Raw genomic sequence first — 24913 nt, 5'->3', positions numbered from 1 at the left:
ATCAATGTTTTTCAGTCCCCAGTTTGGCAGAACAACCCTGATTATGATGGTGCCCTTGAGTACTAATGATTTTTTTTAAACTTATTTATTTTTTGCTGTGCTTTGTTTGGATCTTTGTTGCCCTGCATGGGCCTTCTCTGTGGAGAGCGGGGGATACTCTCTAGTTACTGTGTGTGGACTTCTTATTGTGGCGGCTTCTCTTGTTGGGAGAGCACAGGCTCTAGGCACATAGCTTCAGTAGCTGCGGCTTGCAGGCTCCAGAGCACAGGGTTAAAAATTAAGTGGTGCATGGGCTTAGTTGCCCCATGGCATGTGGGATCTTCCCAGACCAGGGATCGAACTGGTGTCCACTGTGTTGCAAGGCAGAGTCTTAACCACTGGACCACCAGGGAAGCCTAGCACTAGTGATTTTTGAGCCTTGAGGTCATCAGGCTCCAAGAATCTTTGAAGCCATATTCCTTTTCCTCTAATTACTTTATCTCCTATTCCTTCTTCCCAAGCCTACTCGTTATCAGACTTTTATCACCTAAAGCTATTTATCATCATTTCCTTGTACCTACCAGAGTTCCTGGCACATAACAGATGTTCAATAAACATTCTTTGCATTAATGGCCCTACATGCTCTTTCCCTCATTAAACTTTACCAAATATGCTGCCAAAACAGGGTCTGCTTTTCTCTTCTTGCTCATTGTTCATATTGCCTTTTGAACATTTGCACTGTTGGTCACATTTTGTGCAATTCTTTTTTTGTACACTGTTACGCCTGTTGTCTGTTATGTGTGTAGCGTTTCCTAGTTCTAAGTCTACACTCCTCAAATGAATACTTTTTCTTGTGTCCTCCCTCACTCAGTTGTGTACGACTCTTTGTGACCCCTATGGACTGTAGCCCGCCAAGCTCCTCTGTCCATGGAATTCTCCCAGCAAGAATACTGGAATGGGCTGCCATTTCCTTCTCCAGGGGACCTTCCCAACCCAGAGATTGAACCTGAGTCTCCTGCATTATGGGCAGATTTTTTTACAGTCTGAGCCGCTAGGGAAGCCCTGTTATCCCCACCCTCAAGCAATCGCCAACCTAGTGCTCCTGACAATACGGAGCAAATGCTTAATGCCTCAAATCTGTGGAGGCTGGTGATGGATGTTAAGCAAGAAACTACTCATCCATCTTAATTCAGCACTTACACTGCTTATTCTTCAATTGCCCATCATCACTTGATTCAAGAGCTGTGATTATTCATTCACGGAGCATTCACTGAGCTTACACTATGAGCAAGTCACAGTGCTAGGTGCTCTGAGGCATATACAAAGATGGATAAGACACCGCCTCTGACTTCTATTGCAATTACTGGTGTATGATTCATTCAGCAATTAATCAGGTACTGCCTTTGTGATGCCTCTTAGACTATTTGGAAAGTGTTCTTTAAGTGCTTCTGTGCTATTTGACTTTTCACTTATGTATGTCTTCAGTAAATAGTTATTGAATGTCTATGATGTGACAAGCACTGTCCCAACAACTGGGACAGATATAAACAAATGGTAGTGGATGCCATCAAAAAGGGTCAGAATGCAGTATAGAAGAGGATGTGAGACTATGGTAATTATGACATAAATTATTTTATGACATAAATGCAGCTGGAATCCTGAAGAAGGGATACTTAACTTCCTGAGGGCATCATGCAAGGTTTCACTGAAGAGGTCATTCATTTAGGCCAGGAAAATGAGTAAATAAAGGTTGTCCATTCGTTTCCATTCTAGGCAAAGGGAACATTGTGGATGAATGTGTACATACAACCGATTCACTTTGCTGTACAGCAAAAACTAATATAACATTGTAAATCAACTATACTGCAATAAAAATTAAAAAAACAAGATCAAAGGTACAGAGGTATAAAAGAATCTGGTGTATTTGGGAAATATAGGGATGTAGTCTGAGCAGACAGCAGGACTTTCCTGCTGGCTCAGATGGTAAAGCGCCTGTCTACAATGCGGGAGACCTGGGTTCGATCCCTGGGTCGGGAAGATTCCCTGGAGAAGGAAATGGCAACCCACTCCAGTACTCTTGCCTAGAAAATCCCATGGACAGAAGAGCCTGCTGCAGGTTACTGTCCATGGGGTCGCAAAGAGCCACGTCACTTTCACTTTCAGCCTGAGCAGAGATCAGTGGGAGGTAAAGCTGAGGAGATAAATTGGGAACTGATTCCTCAGTTGCATGCTAATAGGATTATCCTTTAGGAAGGAATTTTTTTTCTAATTACACAGATAGCACATACCCACTGTATAAAACACTCAAATATTGGCAGTCATGTACACTGTTAATGGTTTGAGTCATAACCTTTCAGATTATTTTCTGTGGTTAGACTAATATCATTCAAAATGGAATTAGTCTATTCTTGCAAATTTTTTCACTTAAAATTGTCTCTTGGCTATCATTCCATGCCAGTGTATACAAGTCTACTTCATTTCTTAAAATGATTGTATGGATGGCAGTTCATTAGTAGTAAGAAATAATGATTCTGGGGCTTTCTTGGTGGTTCAATGGCTAAGACTCCACACTCCCAATGCAGGGGGCCCAGGTTCGATCCCTGGTGGGGGAACTAAATCCCACGTGCCACTACTAAGTGTTCATATGCTGCAAATAAAAAAACCAAGTGCCGCAATGAAGACCGAATACAGCCAAATAATAAATAAATAAAAATAAATATTAAAAACAAAAGACTGATTCTGAAGTCAGATGCTTGGATCAAGTCCTTCAGTAACTACTTAACCCCTCTGTGCTTCTGTTACCATTTTTGTAAAATGAACAAACAGTGCCCGTTGCCTAAGGATTGGAGTCAATACATGTGAAGTGCTCAGAATAGTGCCTGGCAGATGAAAACATTAGCTATGATTTCTTGATTTATGTAAACAATATACAAGGAGTATTTTAAGCAAGGCAGTGATACAGTCAGGTTTCTTTATAGAAGAATCCCTCTGGTACCTGTTGGGGAGGATAAATAGGTAAGGAAGACCGGTAAAAAGGATCCTGTTAGGAGGTTGTTGCAATACCTGGTGAGGGAGGTGTAGACAACTGGCTATTACTAGGAGGGGAGAAGAAAAATTAATTCTTTAGGTATTTCTAAGATAACAAACGCTAGAACTTGTTGACTGGTGATGGCTGATAGAGACAACTCGACTCCAGGGTCCAGATGTTTGGCTTAGAGGACTGTGCAGTTGTATATTCAGGTATATATTTGACAAATAACTTTCGAGTTTCCACAATGGGCCTGACACCGTTCTCGTACATGTCAGTGAACAGGATCTCTGCTTAGGAGAGAAGCTTAGATTCTAAGAGGTGTTTCTACCTGTGGACGGGAGATTCAACAAATAAACTAACAAGAATTTTAAAAAGATTGAATATATGTTCAAAAATACTCAGGGATTTTATCAAACTCATCCAACCCTGCACCAGTTTAGCAATCTCCCTTAATGACGATTATGGAGCTGGTGATTCATTCTCGGCAGGAGCCGAGAGCCTGTGTGGGTTCTTCGATCTGATCCCCGCAAGCGAGAGAGGGCAGGTCAGACTATTACCCCACTTCACAGCCGAGGAAAATGAGGCCAGGAACAGTTGGGCGTTTTGACCCAGGTCGCACAACTAGAACAGAGGCGGCTTCGGCCCTGCGCTGAGGGCCAGGCAGCCGCGAGGAGCGCGAGGATGGGGCCAGTATGCGTGCCGCCAACCTTGGGAGCCGGCGGGCGGACCTGCCGGACCCTCGGACGGCCCTCAGCGGCCACGGACTCGCGCCTCCCGGGCGGGGCGGCCGGCGGCGGTTGCGGCCCCGCGTCGCGAGGCACTTCCGGCGTGTGCCGGGGTGGCCGGATGACGTGGCTGAGTCAGAGGAAGAGGCAGGGAGGCGCGGGGGGCGGGGGAGGCTCCGGAGCGGGCGGTGACGGCGGCGGCGCGGAGGAGCCAGCGGCTGGGCCCGGGCCCCGTGCGTCTGTCCGCGCCCCGTGGATGCGAATCGGCCGCGGCGGAGGCGGCGGCGGAGGAGGAGTCGGTGGGCCGGCGCCGGGCCGGTGGGAGCGCGGAGGATGAGGCCGCTGCCGGGCGCTCCCGGCGTGGCGGCGGCCGCCGCGCTGTTGCTGCTGCTGCTGCCCCGGACCCGGGCGGACGAGCACGAGCACACGGTGAGAAGAAGCGCTCCCTGCCGGCGCGGCCGCCTCCGCCCGCTCCCCGCGGCCCGCCGCCTCGGCAGGCCCGGCGCGGCCTGGACGGCCCGGCTGCCCGGCCAAGGCCCGCGGCTGCCTTCCGGTTGGGCCTGGCGGAGCAGGAACCCCGGGAGCGGGGAGGAGGCATTTCCGTGTGTTACCGGGACAGGACTCCACTCTCGAGTGCCTGGGCCTCCTTTCCCCAACCCGGACCTAAATGGCGCCGAACCTCTGAGTCCCGGAGCCCCGGGAGCCGGGAAAGAAGTGGAGTCTGAGGGTCGGGGCTCCCTTGACCGCGGCAGTGGGGGCCGCAGGCAGTCAGTCTCGGGGCTGGTGTCCCACAGGGAAGGGAGCTGCGCCCGTGCTGCTGGGGGGCTACGATACGGCGGAAGATGGATGCACCACGTATTACTCGTCATACCCTAATCAGGAAATATCCACCACTTAATGATGCTCACCGGCCTTGATTTCCCCCTCCTGCCCAAACCGGAATCTAACCCTGTCGTGGGGACAGCCTTGATAAACTTGAGGTGAAGAGCACTTTACACGTGTACAGGCGCTCAGCCACCGGCATCCGCCTTGGAGGCCTTGTAACTTTCTCCTTACCTCTTCTGGCCCCGAGATGAGGCTCGCGTCCCAGTGGTCTCTAGGGCAGCTTCTGATTGTGCAGGGTCTTAAGTTGCCCTCTTGTCTTGCTGGGAACAGTCGGCTTTGCATTTAGCCTAAAATCGATCGACTGTTCGTTTAATTGGCATTTTCAACATTAAAGCTTGGATATTAACGACTCTTCTTGTGACTTTCACTTAGGAATGTAATTCAGTGGCTTTCGTAATGGTAGGTGTGAGCAGGGCTGTAAAGTCATGTAAATTAGAGGGTGAGTGTGAGTAGTTTGTGTTTTTAGACCTTAACTCATTAATGATATGACTTTGCATGAGAAATTGTGTAGTACTAAATCTGAAAGTCTTCTGTCATTTCTGACAAGTGAGGAAATGAAGCGACCAGAGAAGTCTGTATGTTAGCTGTGCTCTTCATTTAGCTAACACGAGTTCTAAACTTTAAGGTACAGCAACTTCAGACACAGCAACTTCTTATCTGTATATTTTTTAAGTCCGGAGCCGTTTTTGTACTGTATTTGTGACTTTTCACCTTAAGATAGTTTTATTCTCAGGTTAAATAGTTTAAAACTTGTCTCAAAGAGTAAGAAGTGTTCATTTCCAATGGGCATTCTTTTGGCCAACGAGTACTAATATTTTAACAATTTTTTTTTGAGCCCTTTGGAAAAGTTACCATATAAAACTCGGAATTGTCTCTTTAGTTCCACCGTACAGGCATATAAGCTTAAGAGTAGTATTTTACTTTTATATAATGAAAGTGAAAGTCGCTCAGTCGTGTCCGACTCTCTGCGACCCTGTGGAAATTATATGGTCCATGGAATTCTCCAGAACAGAATACTGGAGTGGGTAGCTTTTCCCTTCTCCAGGGGATCTTCCCAACCTAAGGATCGAACCCAGGTCTCCCTCATTGTGGGCGGATTCTTTACCAGCTGAGCCATAAAGGAAGCCCAAGATTAATGGCGTGGGTGGCCTATCCTCCATTGGATCTTCCCTGCCCAGGAATGGAACTGGTGTCTCCTGCATTGCAGGGAGATTCTTTACCAACTGAACTATCAGGGAAACCCCTTTTTATATTGTGTTTTATATAAACCGCTGTAATAGGGAAAAGAACATATTAATTAAAATGCTACAAATTGGAGGTGAATAAAAAGATTAATATACAAATTTTAAATGTAAATGCCAACTTAACTGAAATTTTATGGCAGGAACATTTAATATTTTAAAACCAGAAATTGAATGTAAAATACTTGATAAAAGGTTTTTGAGAGAATACGTCATGTATGAGAAAATTGTTGGACAAAAAAATGTTGACTCTTTTATTTCAGTCATGTTTACATTGAACTGCACTCACTTGTTAATACCTATTTTAAACTTTTAGGTATTTAAAAATTATAGGGGAAATAGCATGAAGATATATGTAAAAAATTTAAGTGTTAAAAAAAAATTTAAGTGTCATTATATATTTTTTGGTTATTAGCCAAGATATTTTATTTCTTAAAAGTTTCTTGAAAATATTTTTGAAAACTAGGCATTCATCTCAAACCGATAATAATACTGAAAAGGGTATGGTCAAGTGATTTTTTTTTTTCCCACCAAGAAGGCAGAAGTAGCTAATGAAGACAGAATGATACTGAAGGGAGAGAAAAATTGTCAGGGGAAGGTTACTGAGTAAGTGTTTAATAAATACTTATGAAATTGGATTGTTAACCAAAGAACCATCTAAAAGTTAAAGTTTGCCCTTTAGATTAACTTTCTGTGAAGACAGTTTCCAGATCGAAATAATAGCTAAGATTTGTAGCAGTATGTGGTAGGCACTGTCCTAAGTACTTAATATGTATTAACTTGTATTTTAAACATGTATTGATAATCTTGTGAAATGAATGGGATTATGTCCTCTAGAGAATGGGATGGAGAAGAAGTTACTTGCCTGAGGCTGCACAGCTAGTACAGGTAGAGGTAGGATTTGAACTCAGGCAAACTGATTAATAGTCTCCTACACTCTCATAGGATATGCTCTACAGCCTTTTATCCTTAAAAAATAGGACAGTAAAACAGTTGGTTTCAAATTGAGTTATTTTTCGGTATTGAAAATATTTTTAAGTGCTTAAAAGAAATGTTTGGGTAAGCCTGGTTTCATAGGGAATTGTTACTGAGGTTGTGTTTGGTTTAGTGTTAGAGAGGGACGGAAAGGGCATGTGACCTCTGCAGCCACTTAGTGTGTGCAAGACATAAGGACTGCTTAGCTGAAGGCTGTGCTTCACCATTTGAAATTCTTAGTACTTGTTTAGAAAGGAGTCTTGCATGTTTATTTTGTGCTGGGCCCCACAAATTATGTAACTGATCCTAAGACAGAGCAACCAACTACTTAATGCAGTTCCTCAAAGCCCTTGATTTCTCTTACTTTACCTACTGGATTAGGATTCAGCTGACCATTTGAGTCATACAGATTTTTTTATGTGCTTATTTGTCCAATGCTCTTAATATTCTCAGGAGAATAATGGGAAGGAAACATGCTGCTGGCTTCTGGAATATATACACATGCAGAATATATAAAATGAGTTCCTTTCAGTTTTTAAATTACGGAACATACTCTTAAATAAAAATTAAAGAATACTTTCATGAAAGACAGGTTCTTAATAAATGATTGAAGAGTCATAAAAAGAACACTTAAGAGTGAAAGGTGTATAGGGTATGGCTCATGCTTATTTGGATTTCTGAAAGTTGGAGCACTCGGAAACAACTAGAGTTAGATTATCTTGTCTCCTAAGATTCCTGAGGACTCATTTGAAAGATTGCAAATTGAGAATAAAATTTTAGAACTGGAAAGACTTAAGACCATTGAATTCAAGACTCATTTTCCTAATGACCTGAAGAGGCCCAGTGGCTAGCCCAGGGCCACAGGAATAGTCTGAGCTACATGATTTCTAGTCCTAGTTTTTTCCACCTGTCTTGTACATATAATTTCCATAGTAATACTGTGTAAAAATATCAGCATCAAAAAATCAACAGTCAATGGCACAGGAATCTTAAAAGCATTTTATCATTTAAACTGAAGCCTTGACTTATTTTGAGCTCTGTTTTCTCAAGGTCACAAAATCAAAAAATTTTTTTCTGGGTCTGTCATATACCAGGCTCTGTGCTTAGCACAATAAGTGGTATTTAATCAGTGCTTGTTGAGTGACTTGAGTAATTGGGGAGCTGCCAGGGGTAAGAATATGCCTGGTTGGACGCTTGATAACCCTATTGCTTAACGCAGACCATTGTTCATATAAAATGCACGGTCTTGGGGATGTTATGTTTTAGGGGCCCTTCCTAGGTTACAATTCCATTTCTTTGTGGCCCATTGTACCTCCTATAGGTAGTGTTGGAAGGACCCGCCCGCTCTGTGCTTAGGATAGCCTATTCTCAAAATCTGCCATAAGCACTATTACACCACTGGGTTAGAAAAAAGATGTTTGCTTAGACAAATGGAAGCCTTTAGTCTTTATCTCTGTTGGGAGTATGAAACTCTTAAAACATATGTGAAGATTTATAAAGAGGATAAACTGTTTACTACAAGTGAATTTGTGAGTGTTTTAATATAGATCTAGTTTTAGGAAGTGCCAAAATTCATTGTCCTATTTTCAGCTGTACTCTATAGAAGACTAAAAGTTCATTTAGGAATAGGGTTATTTTGAGAGAGAGCAGTTATCTTAAGAGGTTATCCAAAAATACACTAATAATTTGTTTGTATTTGCATTCTGATATATGTGTTTTAAATAATTAAAAGGCATTGAAACAGTGATTTTTGAAACATTTCAGAACTGGATTTTGTTTTCTCAGATATGTATTTTAAAGTAAGCATATATCTTTTCCCTCATCTTATAAAAGTATTGGCATTTGGGAACTTAGTCTGAGTCTTCAGTTCTTTGCCTGTCTACATAAATTCTGATTTCTTTATTCGGATTTTACATGAGATCATCAGTAACATTATCTCCTGAATTGTTCCTCCAAGAAAAGGTAATTCACCATGTCTGTCAAGGAGGGGAACTTCTGTACCTGCACTGTCCCAGCACATAAACCGTATTTAAATGAGAGACCCAACATTGGTGACTTCTTGAGAACAAAGGTCATTGCTTTTGAGATTAGAGCACAAGGAGCTTCTTAGGAAGGTTTTTTTTTTTTTTCCCCCCAACTGTTGGGCAGATTAAAGGCTCAAATGGAAAAGTTGTTCAGTGTTTAGCACTTTCTTAGGTGCTTTGTACAACTGTACTTTCCCCAAATTCCTTTATTTAGTTTTTGTTCTTCAGTTAACAAAGCTGATTAGGGATTAGCAAAAGTGTAGTCCTAAATTTATAAACGTGATGCAAATTAGAATGATCTCATCTCTCTTTAGTTTTTTCGAATCTGTAAAATGGGAAAAAATCATAGGAGCTGTCTTATAAAACTTTGAGACATTAAATATTTATATATATAAAGACCTTAGAACAGCACCCAGAACATGGTATGTCCTTAATAAGAAGCCTCATGGAAGGAACCACCCCCGTGTCCAGGGATCCTCTGATCCACTGCTATGCTTGCTTACTTTTTCTCTCCCCCTCTTCTGATTATACCCTGCAGGTAAGTTATTAAATTCCATCTTGCTCTTTGGCAACTCAGTTTTTCCTAGGAAAGTATTTATAAAGAGCTTGCTAAGACATGGGATGTCTTGAAAGCAGATTAGACTAGAGTTTTGGCTGCACCACTGGTGTCTCAGATGGTAAAGAATCTGCCTGCAATGCTGGAGACCCGGGTTTGATCCATGGGTTGGGAAGATCCCCTGCAGAAGGGAATGGCAACCCACTCCAGTATTCTTGCCTGGAGAATTTAATGGACAGGGGAGCCTGGCGGGCTGCAGTCCATGGGATCGCAAAGAATTGGACATGACTAAGCGATTCACACTTGTGACCTCCACAGGTAGAGGGGAGAGTCTTACCAGTCCTGTCTTCCCACCAAGTTGGGGACCCCAGGGACTTTTCTAGCAGCTTAGCGGAAGGAAAGGTTTTTCTCCTTAAAACGTTTCTTCCTTTTGGTATTTTCTTATTTCAAGATCTTGTAAGACACATTTTTCTCTCTCGAAAAAGAACTCTCTCCTTTGGAAATACTTATTCTCAGGGATAATCAAAAACTATAATGAAAAGTAAACATTTTAAATTCTTGAAATTTGTGGTCTGTATAAGGAGCAATGTAAAAGAAACATTTTTAACCTTAATATTCACCCTAATCTGTGTGTGTGTGTGTGTATGTGTGTTTATGTCTATATAACATATATATATATGTATTTTTCCCCCAATCCCTGCTTCAGTCCTCTTCCCAGAGGGAATCCTAGGCTACAGAATTGTACACATTTTGTTATAGTACAATTTGCCTCATGTCATCAGAACTCTACTACCGAATTAAGGTTTCATGAGTGTTTAAAATGAGTGACTTCAGAATGTGTAGTTAACACAACTATGACCCTTAAATTATTTTAGTCTTATGTTTCAATCTGTATGAAATAAATGAATGCTCTATTTTAACAAGTGCTAATGTTTTTGTCTATTTATAAAGGAATATGAGCATTAGGATTTATAGAGAAGGTGTTCTGTTTATTTTCACAAGTTGTTACGTTTATAAAATTTCTCTCAGCAGGATTAATGACAAGAATAGTTCCTCTCTTTCAGGGTTATAATCCTGAATGGATACATGTGATTACCTTTCCTTCCTTCTTTCAAAGGATACTATTGCATTTAGTGCACATACTTGAAACTTCTTCTGAGTTGCTAATGACCTTTCATTTCAGCCTTTCTTCAGTGTTTTGTCATATTTATTAAATATTTTTTGTGTACATGATACTATGCAAAAAGCTTTCTACTCTGTGAACAGGTTTCAATTCTAATACAATACCTGCTCTGTTCAGTGGATAGTGATTGGTTTAGAGAACTATTCTGAGACTTGTTATGCTGTATCTGTATCTGTGCAGAAAGGAATACCTTGATTGATTAGTGCAGTGCGACCTTAAACATTGGACAGAAGGGTGATGTCATAGGTATTTTTTCAAGCCCCTAAAGTAACAAGAGTAGTTATGAATGGGGATCTGTGGGTACATTAAGACCTTTGATTGGTTTCTTCATACTTGTAGATTATCTACAGTTTTTCTGGATTCACTTGAAACAGCTTGTGATTTTCCATATTGTTATTCATCCCAATCCTTCTGTGACAAAGCAAAAATAATCATTCTTTTACTGTTGCTACAATAACTCTTTTCACCTTAATTGTAACACTTACTTCTTCACTGTTAATCATTTACTTTTCTGGCTCCACTTTGGACTGTGAACTACTTAAAGGACAAGATTTACCTTTATAGCATTAACACCTAGTACTATTCTTAGTACATGTGTCATGTATTCAAAAAGTCAGGTAGTTTTTTATTTCCTTGATGAGGTACCTGAATGATGTCTTAGGACAGTGAGACATCATGTTTGAAGGTGATTAGATCTAAGTCCTAGTTTAATGGTGGTATGAATCAAAAGAGGCAGATGCTTTGTATAAGAGTAGACAAGTCAACGGTTTTTGGATGCAGAGGGACTTGGAGATTGAGTCTCCATGTGTGAGAGGATAATACCATTAGAAAAAGTTTTGAGGGGTTGCGTTTGGGTGGGATGAGTTTGTTTTGGAGATGTTGGATTTTGGTGGAAAATGTTTATTCATTTTAGATGGAGGAAAGGTGAAGTGGAAGTCCTCAGTTGTGTCTGATTCTTTGTGACCCCATGAACTGTTTATGTATAGTCTGTGGAATTCTTCAGGCCAGAATACTGGAGTGGGTAGCCTTTCCCTTCTCCAGGGGATCTTCCCAACCCAGGGATTAAACCCAGGTCTCCCGCATTGCGGGTTGATTCTTTACCAGCTGAGCCACAAGGGAAGCCCAAGAATATTGGAGTGGATAGCCTATCCCTTCTCCAGCGGATCTTCCTGACCCAGTAATCGAACTGGGGTCTCCTGCATTGCAGGAGGATTCTTTACCAACTGAGCTATGGGGGAAGCCTTTAGATGGAGGACTGGGAGTAATGTTTGGTATTTGGGCTGGTTGGATAGGTTTCTCTTTTATATGCTCCATAGCACACTGCCTGATTATAATTGCTCATTCAGTGTCCATCTTTTTGTTTAGGCTCTAAGCTCTAGTAGGGCAGGAAATGTGTCTTGTTCAAAGCTGTCTCAGTTGTGAACACAATTATTGGCACATGGTAGGTGCTCAGTAAATAGTTGTTTGGTGATATAAGTTCTGCACTATTAGTTGACAAGCTGCGTCTTATGTTGTCTTTCATTTATATTGCTAATTAGGATTATTAGTTTTAAAATCACTCAGGTAACCACTCTTCATAGAATCATTGGAATTTTAAACTTGAGGAGATCTTAGAAATCTTTGGCAGTTCCCCAGTTGGACCCTGGAAAGGTGAAGTCACCCAAAGTCATTGGACCACAGCACAAGTTTAGCTACATAAAGTATTCACTGATGGGTAAAGCCATAATTGTTTATTCAGAGAAATTTGCATGCAGTAGCTGTGTTTCAGGCTGATAAAGGGAAAGATAGAATGATGACTTGGATGAGTTGTGAAGGTTGCATAGTATGACTTTCTCTCCCTTTTCTTTGGACATTTCCTCCTTTTGACCAATGATTGTGGGGGGGTGGGGGAAGGTGAGATTTTATTTGTGCATGCTGACAACATTAGATTTTTGGAGTTTCCAGTGATTAACATTAGGTTCTGGATAAACTACTGATTTTGTTTCCTCCTCCTTTGTCCACGTTAGCATAGTGAATCATGTCGGTTCTAGGTTTATCATTATGTGATAGTGTAAATATTAAGTATAAACATACTCTTACAGATTATTGGAGTTTATTTAAACTGTATCTTCTATAAAACAAAGTCTGGAAAACATGAATCTGCCTGAGATCATAATCAGAATACATCATTTTAAAATTCACCAAATTTCATTTTTAATGTGTAGAAACTGATCATCATTTTGAAACAAGCTTCCAGCATTTTATTTTAAAGCTTCCAAAACTGAGATAGTACATTTTTGTTTAGAATAAATAGCAAAATATGCCCTTAACTTGAATTAGGTTTTTTAAAAAAACATATTCTTACTTGCTTTTTTGGTTTGTTTCAGTATCAGGATAAAGAGGAAGTTGTCTTATGGATGAATACTGTTGGGCCCTACCATAATCGCCAAGAGACATATAAGTACTTTTCACTTCCATTCTGTGTGGGGTCAAAAAAAAGTATCAGTCATTACCATGAAACTCTGGGAGAAGCACTTCAAGGAGTTGAATTGGAATTTAGTGGTCTGGATATTAAATTCAAAGGTACGTAAACCGTAATAGTCCTTGTGATAAAAATTAGACTGTAGACAAGGGTTTCTCAACATTGGCATTATTGATGTTGGGTCCAGATGATTCTTTGCCGGGGGTGGGGGTGGGCTGTCTTGTACATGGTGGGACGCTGAGCAGAACTCCTGGCCTCTACCCTCTAGATGCCAGTGGCACTTCCCAGTTGGGACAGTCGAAACATTTTTAAACATCGGTAATCATCCTTGTTTGAGATCCACTGCTCCAGACTCTAAAAGATGTTTTTATCTTTAAGTTATGTGTATTATATTTAGAAAAGTATATTAGTAACTAACAAAGATTTGTTTTGAATATTTATAAAATATTCATGGATCTTGTTAATAAAATTACATTTCCTTACCATATTTATTTCTGAAAGGTGTTTTCTAATAAATCTTTTAGTGATTGGACATAATGTGCTTGGGGAATGCCTTCATTGATTCCTAATGGAGTCATTTCCAGAGGTACAGATGTAATGGGCTGTATGGATACTTAAAAATTATGTGTAAAGTCTCATTCACATTTGTACTATTGGATCAGTGTATTTATCAGTGTTGTATTGCTTTATCCTCTCAATACCTGTTTAGTGTGGTTTAAAATTTTAAGTCAAAGACTTGTTAAAATTGGGGGTGGGGGTAAAAATCCCCTGTAGCTATTTATTATTTGTTTTATCAGTGCCCAAGAGTGTGTTTATACATTTTATTTTTTTCTGCGAAGTTTGTCCCAGCAGGTATTTCCTGCATGGACTTTTTTTTTTTTTTTTAATTTTATTTTATTTTTTCCAGTGGGTTTTGTCATACATTGATATGAATCAGCCATAGAGTTACACGCTGCATGGACATTTTTACCTGGTGGGCAGACACCTGAGTAATTGAATTTTTGCAGGATCTTTGATTAGGTGTCTTGACGTCTGAATAGAGCATGGATCTTGTAATCAGAAGCTTTGAATTTTAATCCTGTTTCTTTTACTCTATTGAGTTTAGTAAAGTTGTTTACTCCAATTTTAACTTTATTGTCTACATGTATGAAATGAGTAGTAATGGCCCTCTGATATTTTTAGCCTTTTGGGAAGAGAGTGTGAAATGAGGTATTTTAAAGATAATATTTTGAATGTAATGTTTAATTTTGATTTGTTAAATTCTGTTGTTTTTAGGATGTTTTTCCCTATTGTTGAAAATAGGTATATGCATTTACATTTTTTTTCTGTATTATTCCTTGGGGTTTAATTATAAAATTAAGTTATAAGTTTAAACCACAGTGGCATGGCCTGTAACTTTATAAATTATTATAACATGCCTTGAGGCTTGCTTTAATTTAATGAGGTAATTTATTTAATCAGAAATAAGGAGGAAACTTAGAATATGCGGTCTTTGAGAGCCTCAGTACTACATTTATTCACATACTCTCTCCTCTTCCATATTTGATACTCATGTCTAATTTATTAAAAAGGAACCAGAGAAAGAATAGGCAAAAACCCTGAGTCCTTCATTGCTACTATGAACAGATTTCATACCTTTTTGAAATCTTCACATTTACTAACTAAAAAGAGTTACTCATTCAGCTGCCTTAACGATTCTTATTTTATTAGTTTCTTGAAGCTGAGATGGAAAGATTATTTAGATAGAGAGGGATGGTTTTCATGGCTTGTAGAAGTGGAATTTATTTTCTTTTCAGACTAAACACTTTTAGATGAAAAGAGTCAGAACTGGCTGATGTTACTTCCTAAGAGTTGGCAGTTCCTTGGAGTTCTGTCAACCCTGCACTCCAGCATGGATATGCTGCTAAAGGAACTGCCATGTTACGTGGTCCAGATGCAATAGAAAATGCTAATAAGATTTCTCTTTCAGTTGTAGATCCTTGCTCTCCCTGTTCAGAGATAAAGTTGATCATGCTTTGAAAAGTGTTTTGTGGGGTTTCTTGGTTTGTCTTGTATCGTAGAATTTTAAAGGTGGGATGGACCTTACAGATTGTGTCATCTGATTTCCTCTCAGGGAGGCCCATAGATGAAACGATTTACCTAAGGCATACCGCAGCATGCTAATGCTTGTGGAAACTTGAGCGCTCTGTCCCTGTGTGAACTGTAGAAATATTTATATTGTTAATCTTTCATCCCTTAAGTATTTGATTTTTAAAGGTTCTTCTGAAGGCATATTCAAGTAAGACAATACAATTTTGGAAATACTGTGACACTAGGAAAAACTATCTATATACAGATACAGATACACACTTAGGTGTGCATTCACACAAACATAAGTTTTTTTTTTTAACCTAGCAGATTCTGTCAGGTTAAATGGATTGGTGGTGTTTCGTAAAATGAAGGTCACTAAATAGATGGTGGTGCAATGGTAAAGAACCCACCTGCTAGTGTAGGAGACAGAAGAGACTCAGGTTTGATCCCTGGGTCAGGAAGATGCCCTGGAGTAGGAAATGGCAACTCTCTCCCGTCTTTTTGCCTGGAGAATCCCATGGACAGAGGAGCCTGGAGGGCTGCAGTACATGGGGTTGCCAAGAGTCAGACATGACTCAGCATTCTTAGAGGAGAGAGAGGGTGGTAGTTTTGAGTCTGATGTAGGACACCCCTCTCTCAAGGTTTTATGGACAACTTTGTTTTTTCCTTGCTTAATAGTTTTTATGCTACCACTTAGCAAAATGCTGCATCGAGAACATTTAGAGAAAGTTAGAAAGAAAAGGGCATACTCAAGGTGGGTATCTTTGAGCGAGACTTGAAATCATTACCCTATAATTTTCAAGGGTACCTCTCTCTTGGAGTCTTGTTTTTATGGAGTGGAAAGAACATGTGCTTTAGAGTCAGAGAGACTTGATGCATCTCAGCTCTGCCTCTGCCTATCTATATGGTTCTGGACAAATTATTCAGCCTCTTTAATCTTATTTTCCTCATCTGTGAAATGAGGGAAGTAATATTCACTTGATAGAATCATCAGATTTAAATGAGATAATGCATATACATCATTTATCAAAGTTCCTGAAAGTTTACATTCAGGAAAAGGTCATTGTTATGAATACTAATAGCACATAGTGTGTGTCTGTACTTCAGACTTGATTTTGTATTAGCAATTACGAAATGTTAATTGACTAAATTATAAAATTCAATTATAAAACAATAATTGAGTTTACTGACTATAGTATAGGATTTGACTTATCCTCAAGCTGCTGCACTAGCCTGCTGGGTGGTTTAGTTACTTCCACAGGGGCAAGGACAATTGAATTCTTATTCACTGCTGCATCCTTAGCTATTAAGTTATAGTGAGCTCTAATAAATTGTCTGGCATCTAGTTTGTGCCTACTTTTCTTTATGATAACTGGTTCATTAATGATCTTTAGATCTGGAATAGTTATTTTTGTTTGTTTGTTTAAAGTTTTTATTTTGTATTAGGGTATAAACAATTAACAGTGTTGTGGTAGTTTCAGATGAACAGCAAAGGGACTCAGCCATACATATACATGTATCTCTTCTCTCCCAAACACCCCTCCCATCCAGGCTGGCACATAACATGGAGCAAGAGTTCCATGTGCTGTACAATGGGTCTATATGAGTCATCCATTTAAATACAGCAGTGTGTACATGACCTTCCCAAAGTCCTTAACTATCGCTTCCCCTGGCAACCATAGGTTTGTTTTCTAAGTCTGTGAGTCTCTTTCTGTTTAGTAGGTAAGTTCATTTGTGTGTTTCTTTTTAGATTCCACATATGAAGGATGTCATTTGATATTTCTTTGTCTGGCTTACTTCACTCAGTAAGATGTAAGATGGACTCTCTAGGTCCGTCCATGTTGCTGCAAATGGCATCATTCCATTCTTTCTAAAGGCTGCGTGATATTCTATTGTAGCTATGTCCCACATCTTCTTTTTCCATTCCCTGGTCAGTGGACATATAGGTTGCTTCCATGTCTTGGCTATTGTAAACAGTGCTGCAGTGAACATCGGGGTGCATGTATCCTTTTGGATCATGTTTTTCTATGGTTATATGCCCAGGAGTGGGATTGCAGGGTCGTGTGGTAGCTCTGTTTTTAGTTTAGGAACCTTCATACTACTCTGCATAGTGCCTCTACTAACTTACGTTCCCACCAATAGTGCAGGAGAGTTCCCTTCTCTTCACATCCTCTCCAGCATTTGCTGTTTGTGGATTTTTTTGGTGATAGCCATTCTGACTGGTGTGAGCTGATATCTCATTATAGTTTTGATTTGTATTTCTCTAATAACTAGCAGTGCTGAACTAGAATAGTAATTCTTGAGAAGGGGAGGTAACCAACCACTCCATTCCCTCTCTTACAAGAATTCTTGCAGTATAATGAACAATTAATATAAATATATATAATATATATAAATATTTATAAATATCATATAAATATAAATATTAATTGTTGAAAAGTTGATGGATTCCTTCCTCCTGTTTATTTTATTGATCTTCCCTTGAATTTTCTCTTCCTTGAATATTCCAAGTTAACAGAGGGGTTAACTTATCTTACTGGTGTTTCTTCTACTTCTCTAGAGTGAAATGGTGAGTACTGCAGATATGGAGATATACCAGGGGCTGTTTAAGACTCTTGTGTATTTCTAACTCAGTGATTCTCAATCTTGGCTATTTTCATCCTTGAAATAAACTTATAGAGGTGTATTATACCTATTTTTCAGATGAGGAAGTTGGGGCCCAGAGATGAAGTAAACTTGTTTAAGGATTCACAGGTGAAAAGTGGGGGGAGTGAGAATGTGAACTGAGCAGTCCAGGGTTAGAGTTTGAGCTTTAACCACTCTGCAGTATTTCCCTCCAGATATCTGGCCAGGTTGGTAAAGCCTGATTGCCAAAGGGTGGGGAAAGGGCTTGGGAGGCTGCAGGTCCTTTCAGCCTGAATGAAGATTTTTGTTTTTGATAACCCCATCCCGTCTCCAGTCCCTGGATTCTCCTGTTCCTGCTCTTCTGAGGCTGGAGCCTCTCTGCTGAAGTTCTCTAGGGCAAGTGCCTTTGGTCAACTGCAGGGGCAAGTTGAGGGTATTCATCTGGTTGTGTGATGGGTGGAGGACGGGACCTGGGCATCCAAGTCCTTCATAAACGTAGTTTCATACAGTGTGTTCAGCCCTGTGTCTGTCTGTCTTCCACCTTTCAGTGTCTGTGGTGCCTCCAAGTCCTCTGAGTGTGTCTCCTGTGTCCCTTCTGTTAGTTTCCTCTGCCTTATTAGTCATTGCCATCTTCCATTTGTTTTCCGTTTCCTCAACATTTATTGAAATCTTTTCTCACTGTCTTCCTTTCTGTCCTTGTGCACCAACATTCTTTTTATTCCTTTATTGACATTTTAATAGAGTTTCGAAGGTAAAAGACACTTGTGGTTAATCTGCCTTGTTTAATTGGAAGTGGGAACTCGATGCAATATTTTGTCCTACTGGCTTCAACTGAAGTGTTTTAGCTCAACCAGGCAATTTGAATCTTATATTGAATCTTGACTAGATATTTTGAATTCATGGTATTAGCAATTTTTTAAACTTTACACTAACTGAAAATTTGATAAGCACAGTCTTTCTATAAGTTCTTATTCAAACCATTGCTAACGTTTTCTTCAGATTGACATCTTGTCTTTTTTGTTTTCAAAACAATGTGTGTGTATATATATATATTTGATTTTAACAGTAATATAGGATCAATGTACAAAATTTAGAAACTACAGAGAAGTGTAAAGAGTATAAAAATCACCTGGATATAAATACTAGTAATAGTTTCTTCTTTTTTTCTGAACATCTTTACAATCACTTGCATTATTTAAGATTTTGAATATTGGGTTCATGTTATTAGTATGATTTTAAAAATGTATTTAATGAGCACTTACATAATGTTTATTATGTGCCAGATACTGTTCTGAGCACTTGCTCATTAATGTTATGTATTAATTAGTTTTTAATCTTTTTTTCGTAACATCTTATAAGCTTGTCTTCAGATTGTTAATTACTGTTTAAAATGTTTTTATTTAGTTTTCTGTAAGTGGTTATTATAATTTCCCCCCATTTCCCAGTGCCAGTTTACTCATTATTTTCTTTCCTTCCTTCCCCCTCCCCTTTTTTTTCTGTTAGAAATAATGATGCATTTGCCTATACTAGCACATAAGTACTTTATTTCATCTTTGAATCTTTCATTAGGTTAAATTCTTAGAAGTAGAATTACTGAATCAAAAGGTATACATGGCTTTTGTTTTTACATGTTGCCAGATAGCCATCTAGAAAAAAAATATACATATTATCCTGCCAGTCAGTTGGGTCAGTTAGTATTGTTTATGTACATGGTTATTAATTAACAGTGAAAATGCCAGTTTTTCAGTCCTTTTTTAAAAGGTTCATTCAGCAGTTTTTCAGTGCTGATTGTATTCCAGAGCCTTATGATAGGCTCTGGGTATATAAAGTTGAGTAACAAGCTATGGCATCAGGGGTCTGTAGACCCTCTGGAATTGTACTCTTAATTTTGAGTGAATATGCATTTCAGGGGATAAGGGAGATATCACTTTCATTTGATTTTCAGAGAGGTACTTATAGTCACTATCTGTGACTATATGGGCACTTGTTGTCCTTAAAACAGCTCTGGGACAGAGATAGCATAGATGTTATCTCTTTTACAGTTGAGAAACCTGAGGGTCACAGAGGTTAAGTGAATTGCTTTTATTCACAAAGGGGCTTCCCTGGTGGCTCAGAGGTTAAAGCATCTGCCTGCAATGTGGGAGACCTGGGTTCGATCCCTGGGTCGGGAAGATTCCCTGGAGAAGGAAATGGCAACCCACTCCAGTATTCTTGCCTGGAGAATCCCATGGACGGAGGAGCCTGGTGGGCTACAGTCCACGGGGTCGCAGAGTTGGAAACGACTGAGGAACTTCACTTCACTTCAAGTAATGATACCCAGACTAAAATCCAAGTTTCTGCCCATTTTTCTATCATTTGTCTATAGTGACTTCATGAGAAACTGCTGAGTGCTGCTGAATTTGAGAGAATATTTTTGATTTTCCAATTCAGTAATGCTATCAAAAGAGAAAGTAAACAAAGGAAGGCGTGATATGTTCTTAGAGAATTCATGAATAATTATCACATTCTTTTTTCAGTGCTTTCACTGTCTATTCAGTTATTAGTCTGGAGTGTTGTTGAGAATTGATGACAGATTTACTGGCATGTAGTTTCCAGAAATACCCTTGCTTTCTGTTTGGAAGATCAGTGTTGACATTTGCTACTTTATAACTTTGGTTTTCTTTTTCCCCCATAAAAAAAAATTTGCATTGGTAAGATCTTAATTGCATCCTCTTCAGGATTCATAGGTGTGTATTTCACGTGAGAAGAGTATGTTATTGTTGTTCAGTTGCTAAGTTGTGTGCAACTCCTCTGTGAACCCATGGACTGTAGTCCCCCAGGCTCTCTGTCCATGGGATTTCCCAGGCAAGACTACTGGAGCAGGTGAGAAGGGTATATCCTATTGTAATTTTAAAGTCGTGATTTGTGGTGAAGGATGTTTCAGATTGTGTTCCAGTCATGTAGAGTGCTGAGTAGTGATTTGGTATATTCAGTTTAAGCATTACGTTCCTTGTCTTCAAAGTGGCTTTCTCCAGAGGGAAGTGCTTGTTTCAGTTGAGCGACCAAGCTCTTCAGTTATTGGTGATGTTTGTATTTGCTTACATGCCTGCAAGAGGAATTCATTCAAATATGACGAACCTAGGTTCTTATTATAGCCTGCCATAATGATGTTTTCTCTTTTACCTCAGTATTTATTTTCTCGATTTTATATCACTGAAAGATAGTCTTCAAGACTGCTTTATCGCTTCTTCTGAGATACTCAGCTGAGAAATTTCATTTGCTTATATTGGTGTTTTCTTCCACACACATCCACACCCCCCTCCCCCCATTCACAGGCAGATGCATGTATGTGTGCATACTTAATAATTTCCCTTGTCAAATAAATGGAAAATCATGCTCTTAAAATCTGTTAAAATGTTTTGTTTATTTGTTCAGTGCTTGCTCTGTGCAGGATACTGAAACAGACAGAACTGGAGCTGAAAAAGGTTCTGATCAGTTATAGACATTGCTCTCAAGACCTCATGGTCTTTTTGAGAATCTGAGGTACTGGTGTGAGATTCTAGGTGGTGCAGGCCTAGGTGCTGTAGGAGGTATGGAAAGAAAGCCATGGGGCTTCAGTGAAGGGGCAGGCTGGGTGGTTTGAGCAGTGAAAGGGTTGGGGAATCAGATCACTCTGCGGGGGACAGGGTTGAGGAATGGGAAAGATTCGAGGATAGACACGTGAGGTGGGGTTTACTCTACAAACAGAAAAATCCAGAGGCCCCGGGAGCACAAGGGGTATGGGAACTGCAGGTGGTTGACTTTCGCTGGAGTATAGGGAGAGAGGATGGTAGATAGTTGGGAAAGAGAGGGTTAAGCTAAAGTTCAGACTGTGAGGAATCTTTTCAAAGCTTCATATGGGTAAATGTCATATTGTATACCTCATAACTTCATCGGGGAAACTACTGCATTGTTAATGACAGTTATCAGTGAATGTCTGATTTAACACACGGAGTTTGATGGCCTTGCAGAGGTAGCTGTGAGTTCACCCACGGCCGCTGGGGCCATTCGTTGCTGCTTAACCTGGACCTTCCTGTGGTTCTGGCTCTCCCCTCTGTAGCTCCAGTTGCCTGCTGCCCTTGGTGCATTAACACAATCTGTGGAAATCCCATTTGGAGCCCTCTTGCTGGCAGCTCTTTTAGCTCCTTTTGTAGTAATCTCTTTCTTAATTCTCTCTTCCTTCTCCTGTGCTCAGTCTCAGTTTTTGCCATTATGAAAACCCTCAATTTCTTGCTGCCTTGAAGGGGCCTGGGTAGAAAGAAAGCATGTATAGGAGCCACTGTTGTTGGATTGTTGCTGTTGTTCAGTCGCCCCATCATGTCTGACTCTTTTTGATCCCATGAACTGGAGCACACCAGGCCTCTCTGTCCCCCACCATCTCCCAAAGTTTGCCCAAGTTCATGTCTACTGCTTCAGTGATGCCATCCAGCCATCTCATCCTCTGACGCCCTCTTCTCCTTCTGCCCTCAATCTTTCCCAGCATCAGGGCCTTTTCCAGTGACTCAGCTGTTCGTATCAGGTGACCAAAATAAGGGAATTTCAGTTTCAGCATCAGTCCTTCCAACGAGTCTTCAGGGTTGATTTCTCTCAAGATTGACTGGTTTGATCTCCTTGCTGTCGAAGGGACTCTCAGGAGTCTTCTCCAGCACCACAGTTCAAAGGCATCAATTCTTCGGTGCTCCACCTTCTTTATGGTCCAGCTCTCACAACCGTACGTTGTGACCCCTAGGAAGACCATAGCCTGTACTATACAGATCTTTGCTGGCAGAGTAATGTCTTAGCTTTTCAACAGACTGTCTAGGTTTGTCATAGCTTTTCTGCCAAGAAGCAAATATCTTCTAATTTCATGGCTGCTGTCACCATCTGCAGTGATTTTAGAGCCTAAGAAGAGGAAATCTGTCACTACTTCTGCCTTTTCCTCTTCTATTTGCCATGAAATAGTTAATGCTTTTGAACTGTGGTGTTGGAGAAGACTCTTGAGAATCCCTTGGACTGCAAGGAAATCCAACCAGTCCATCCTAAAGGAGATCAGTCCTGGGTGTTCATTGGAAGGTCTGATGCTGAAGCTGAAACTTCAATACTTTGGCCACCTCATGCGAAGAGTTGACTCATTGCAAAAGATCCTGATGCTGGGAGGGATTGGGGGCAGGAGGAGAAGGGGACGACAGAGGATGAGATGGCTGGATGGCATCAACGACTTGATGGACTTGAGTAAACTCTGGGAGTTGGTGACAGACAGGGAGGCCTGGCGTGCTGTGATTCATGGGGTCTCAGAGTCGGACACGACTGAGCGACTGAACTGAACTGAATGGGGCCGGATGCCATGATCTTAGTTTTTTCAATATTCAGTTTTAAGCCAGTTATTTCACTCTCCTTCTTCACCCTCATCAAGAGCCTCCTTAGTTCCTCTTCGCTTTCTGCCATTAGAGTGGTATCATCTGCATATCTGAAGTTGTTGAGGGTTGTTCTCCCACCTCTCTTGATTCCAGCCTGTAACTCATCCAGCCTGGCATTCCTTGTGATGTGCTCAGCATATAGATTAAACAAACAGGGAGATAGCAGACAGCCCTGTCTACTCCTTTCTCAGTCCTGAACCAGTCCGTTGTTCCATACTGGGGTCTAACTGTTGCTTCTTGACCCACATACAGGTTTCTCAGGAAACGGGTAAAAAGATCTAGTATTCCCATCTCCTTAAGAGCTTTCCACAGTTTATTATGATCCACACAGTCAAAGGCTTTGGCGTAGTCGATGAAACAGAGGTAGATGCTTTTTTGGAATTACCTAGCTTTCTCTATAATCCAGTGAATGTTGGCAGTTTGATCTCTGGTTCCTCTTCCTTTTCTAAACCCAGCTTGGACATCTGGAAGTTCTTGGTTTGCATAACACTTTAGCCTAGCATACAAGATTTTAAGCATGACCTTACTAGCATAAGGGACTTCTCTGGTGGCTTAGACAGTAAAGAATCTGCCCGTGATGTGGAAGACCTGAGTTCAGTCCCTAGGTTGGGAAGATCCCCTGGAGAAGGGAGTGGCAACCCACTTCAGTGTTCTTGCCTGGAGAATCCCATGGACGGAGGAGCCTGGCGGGCCAGAGTCCATGGGGTCCCAGAGAGCTGGACACAACGGAGCAACTTCCTTTACTGGCGTGGGAGATGAGTGTGATTGTCCGATGGCTAGCACATTCTTTAGTGCTACCCTTCTTGGGAATTGGGGTGAGGAATAACCTTTTCCAGTCCCATGGCCACTGCTGGGTCTTCCAGATTTGCTGACATATTGAATACAATACCTTGATGGCATCATCCTTTAGGGTTTTGAATAGTTCTGCTGGAATTTGTCACATCCACTAGCTTTACTAACTAATTATTATTAATATTAATTAGTTATTATTATTATCTAAGCTTTATTCCTAAGGCCCACTTGACTTAGCTCTCCAGAATTTCTGGCTCTGGATGACTGACCACACAATTGTAGTAATTCAGTTCATTTGGATCCTTTTTGTACAGTTCTTCTGTGCATTATTTCCATCTTTTCTTCATCTCTTCAGTGTCTACTCGGTCTCAACCGTTTCTAACATTTATTGTGCCCTTCTTTGGACAAAATGTTCCCTTGATATCTCCAATTTTCTGAAGAGATCTCTATAGTCTTTCCCCTTCTGTTGTTTTCTCCTTGTTTTATACACCGTTCATTGAAGAAGGCCTTGTGTCTCTGTGCAGTTCTTTGGAAATCTGCATTTAGTTGGATATACCTTTCTCTTTCTTCCTTGCTTTTCATTTCTCTTCTGTTTTTTAGCTATTTCTAAGGCCTCCTCAGATAACCACTTTGCCTTCTTGCTTTTCTTTTTCTTTGGGGTGGTTTTGTTCATTGCTTCCTGTACAGTATTATGGACCTTCTTCCATAGTTCTTCAGGCACACTATTTACAAGTTTTAATCTCTTAAATCTGTTACCTTTATTGCATATTCACAGGGAATTTAATTTAAGTCGTACCTGGCTGGCCTGGTGGTTTTCCATGCTTTCTTTAGTTTAAGCTTGAATTTTGCTATGAGAAGCTGATGATCTGAGCCACAGTCAGCTCCAGGTCTTATTTTTGCTAACTGTATACAGCTTCTTTATCTTTGGCTACAAAGAATGTAATCAATTTGA

The 24913-nt window shown here is 40.4% G+C and overlaps 1 protein-coding gene across 1 annotated transcript in view; it reads left to right on the top strand.

The window, feature by feature from the left end:
• Positions 1 to 3893: 3893 nt before the first annotated feature.
• The window catches only part of TM9SF3 (transmembrane 9 superfamily member 3), a 57895-nt gene continuing 36875 nt past the window's right edge, over positions 3894 to 24913 (top strand). The window contains exons 1-2 of the mRNA XM_065922988.1: positions 3894 to 4164; positions 12966 to 13161. Of these exons, the coding sequence (XP_065779060.1) occupies positions 4069 to 4164; positions 12966 to 13161 (292 nt within the window). The 5' untranslated portion in view covers positions 3894 to 4068. The remainder of the gene's footprint in view (positions 4165 to 12965; positions 13162 to 24913) is intronic.

This window comes from Muntiacus reevesi, chromosome 2 (genome assembly GCF_963930625.1).
Source record: "Muntiacus reevesi chromosome 2, mMunRee1.1, whole genome shotgun sequence".
Taxonomy (NCBI): domain Eukaryota; kingdom Metazoa; phylum Chordata; class Mammalia; order Artiodactyla; family Cervidae; genus Muntiacus; species Muntiacus reevesi.
Note: the sequence above shows the minus strand (reverse complement) of the source record. Positions and strands in the feature narration are given on the sequence as shown.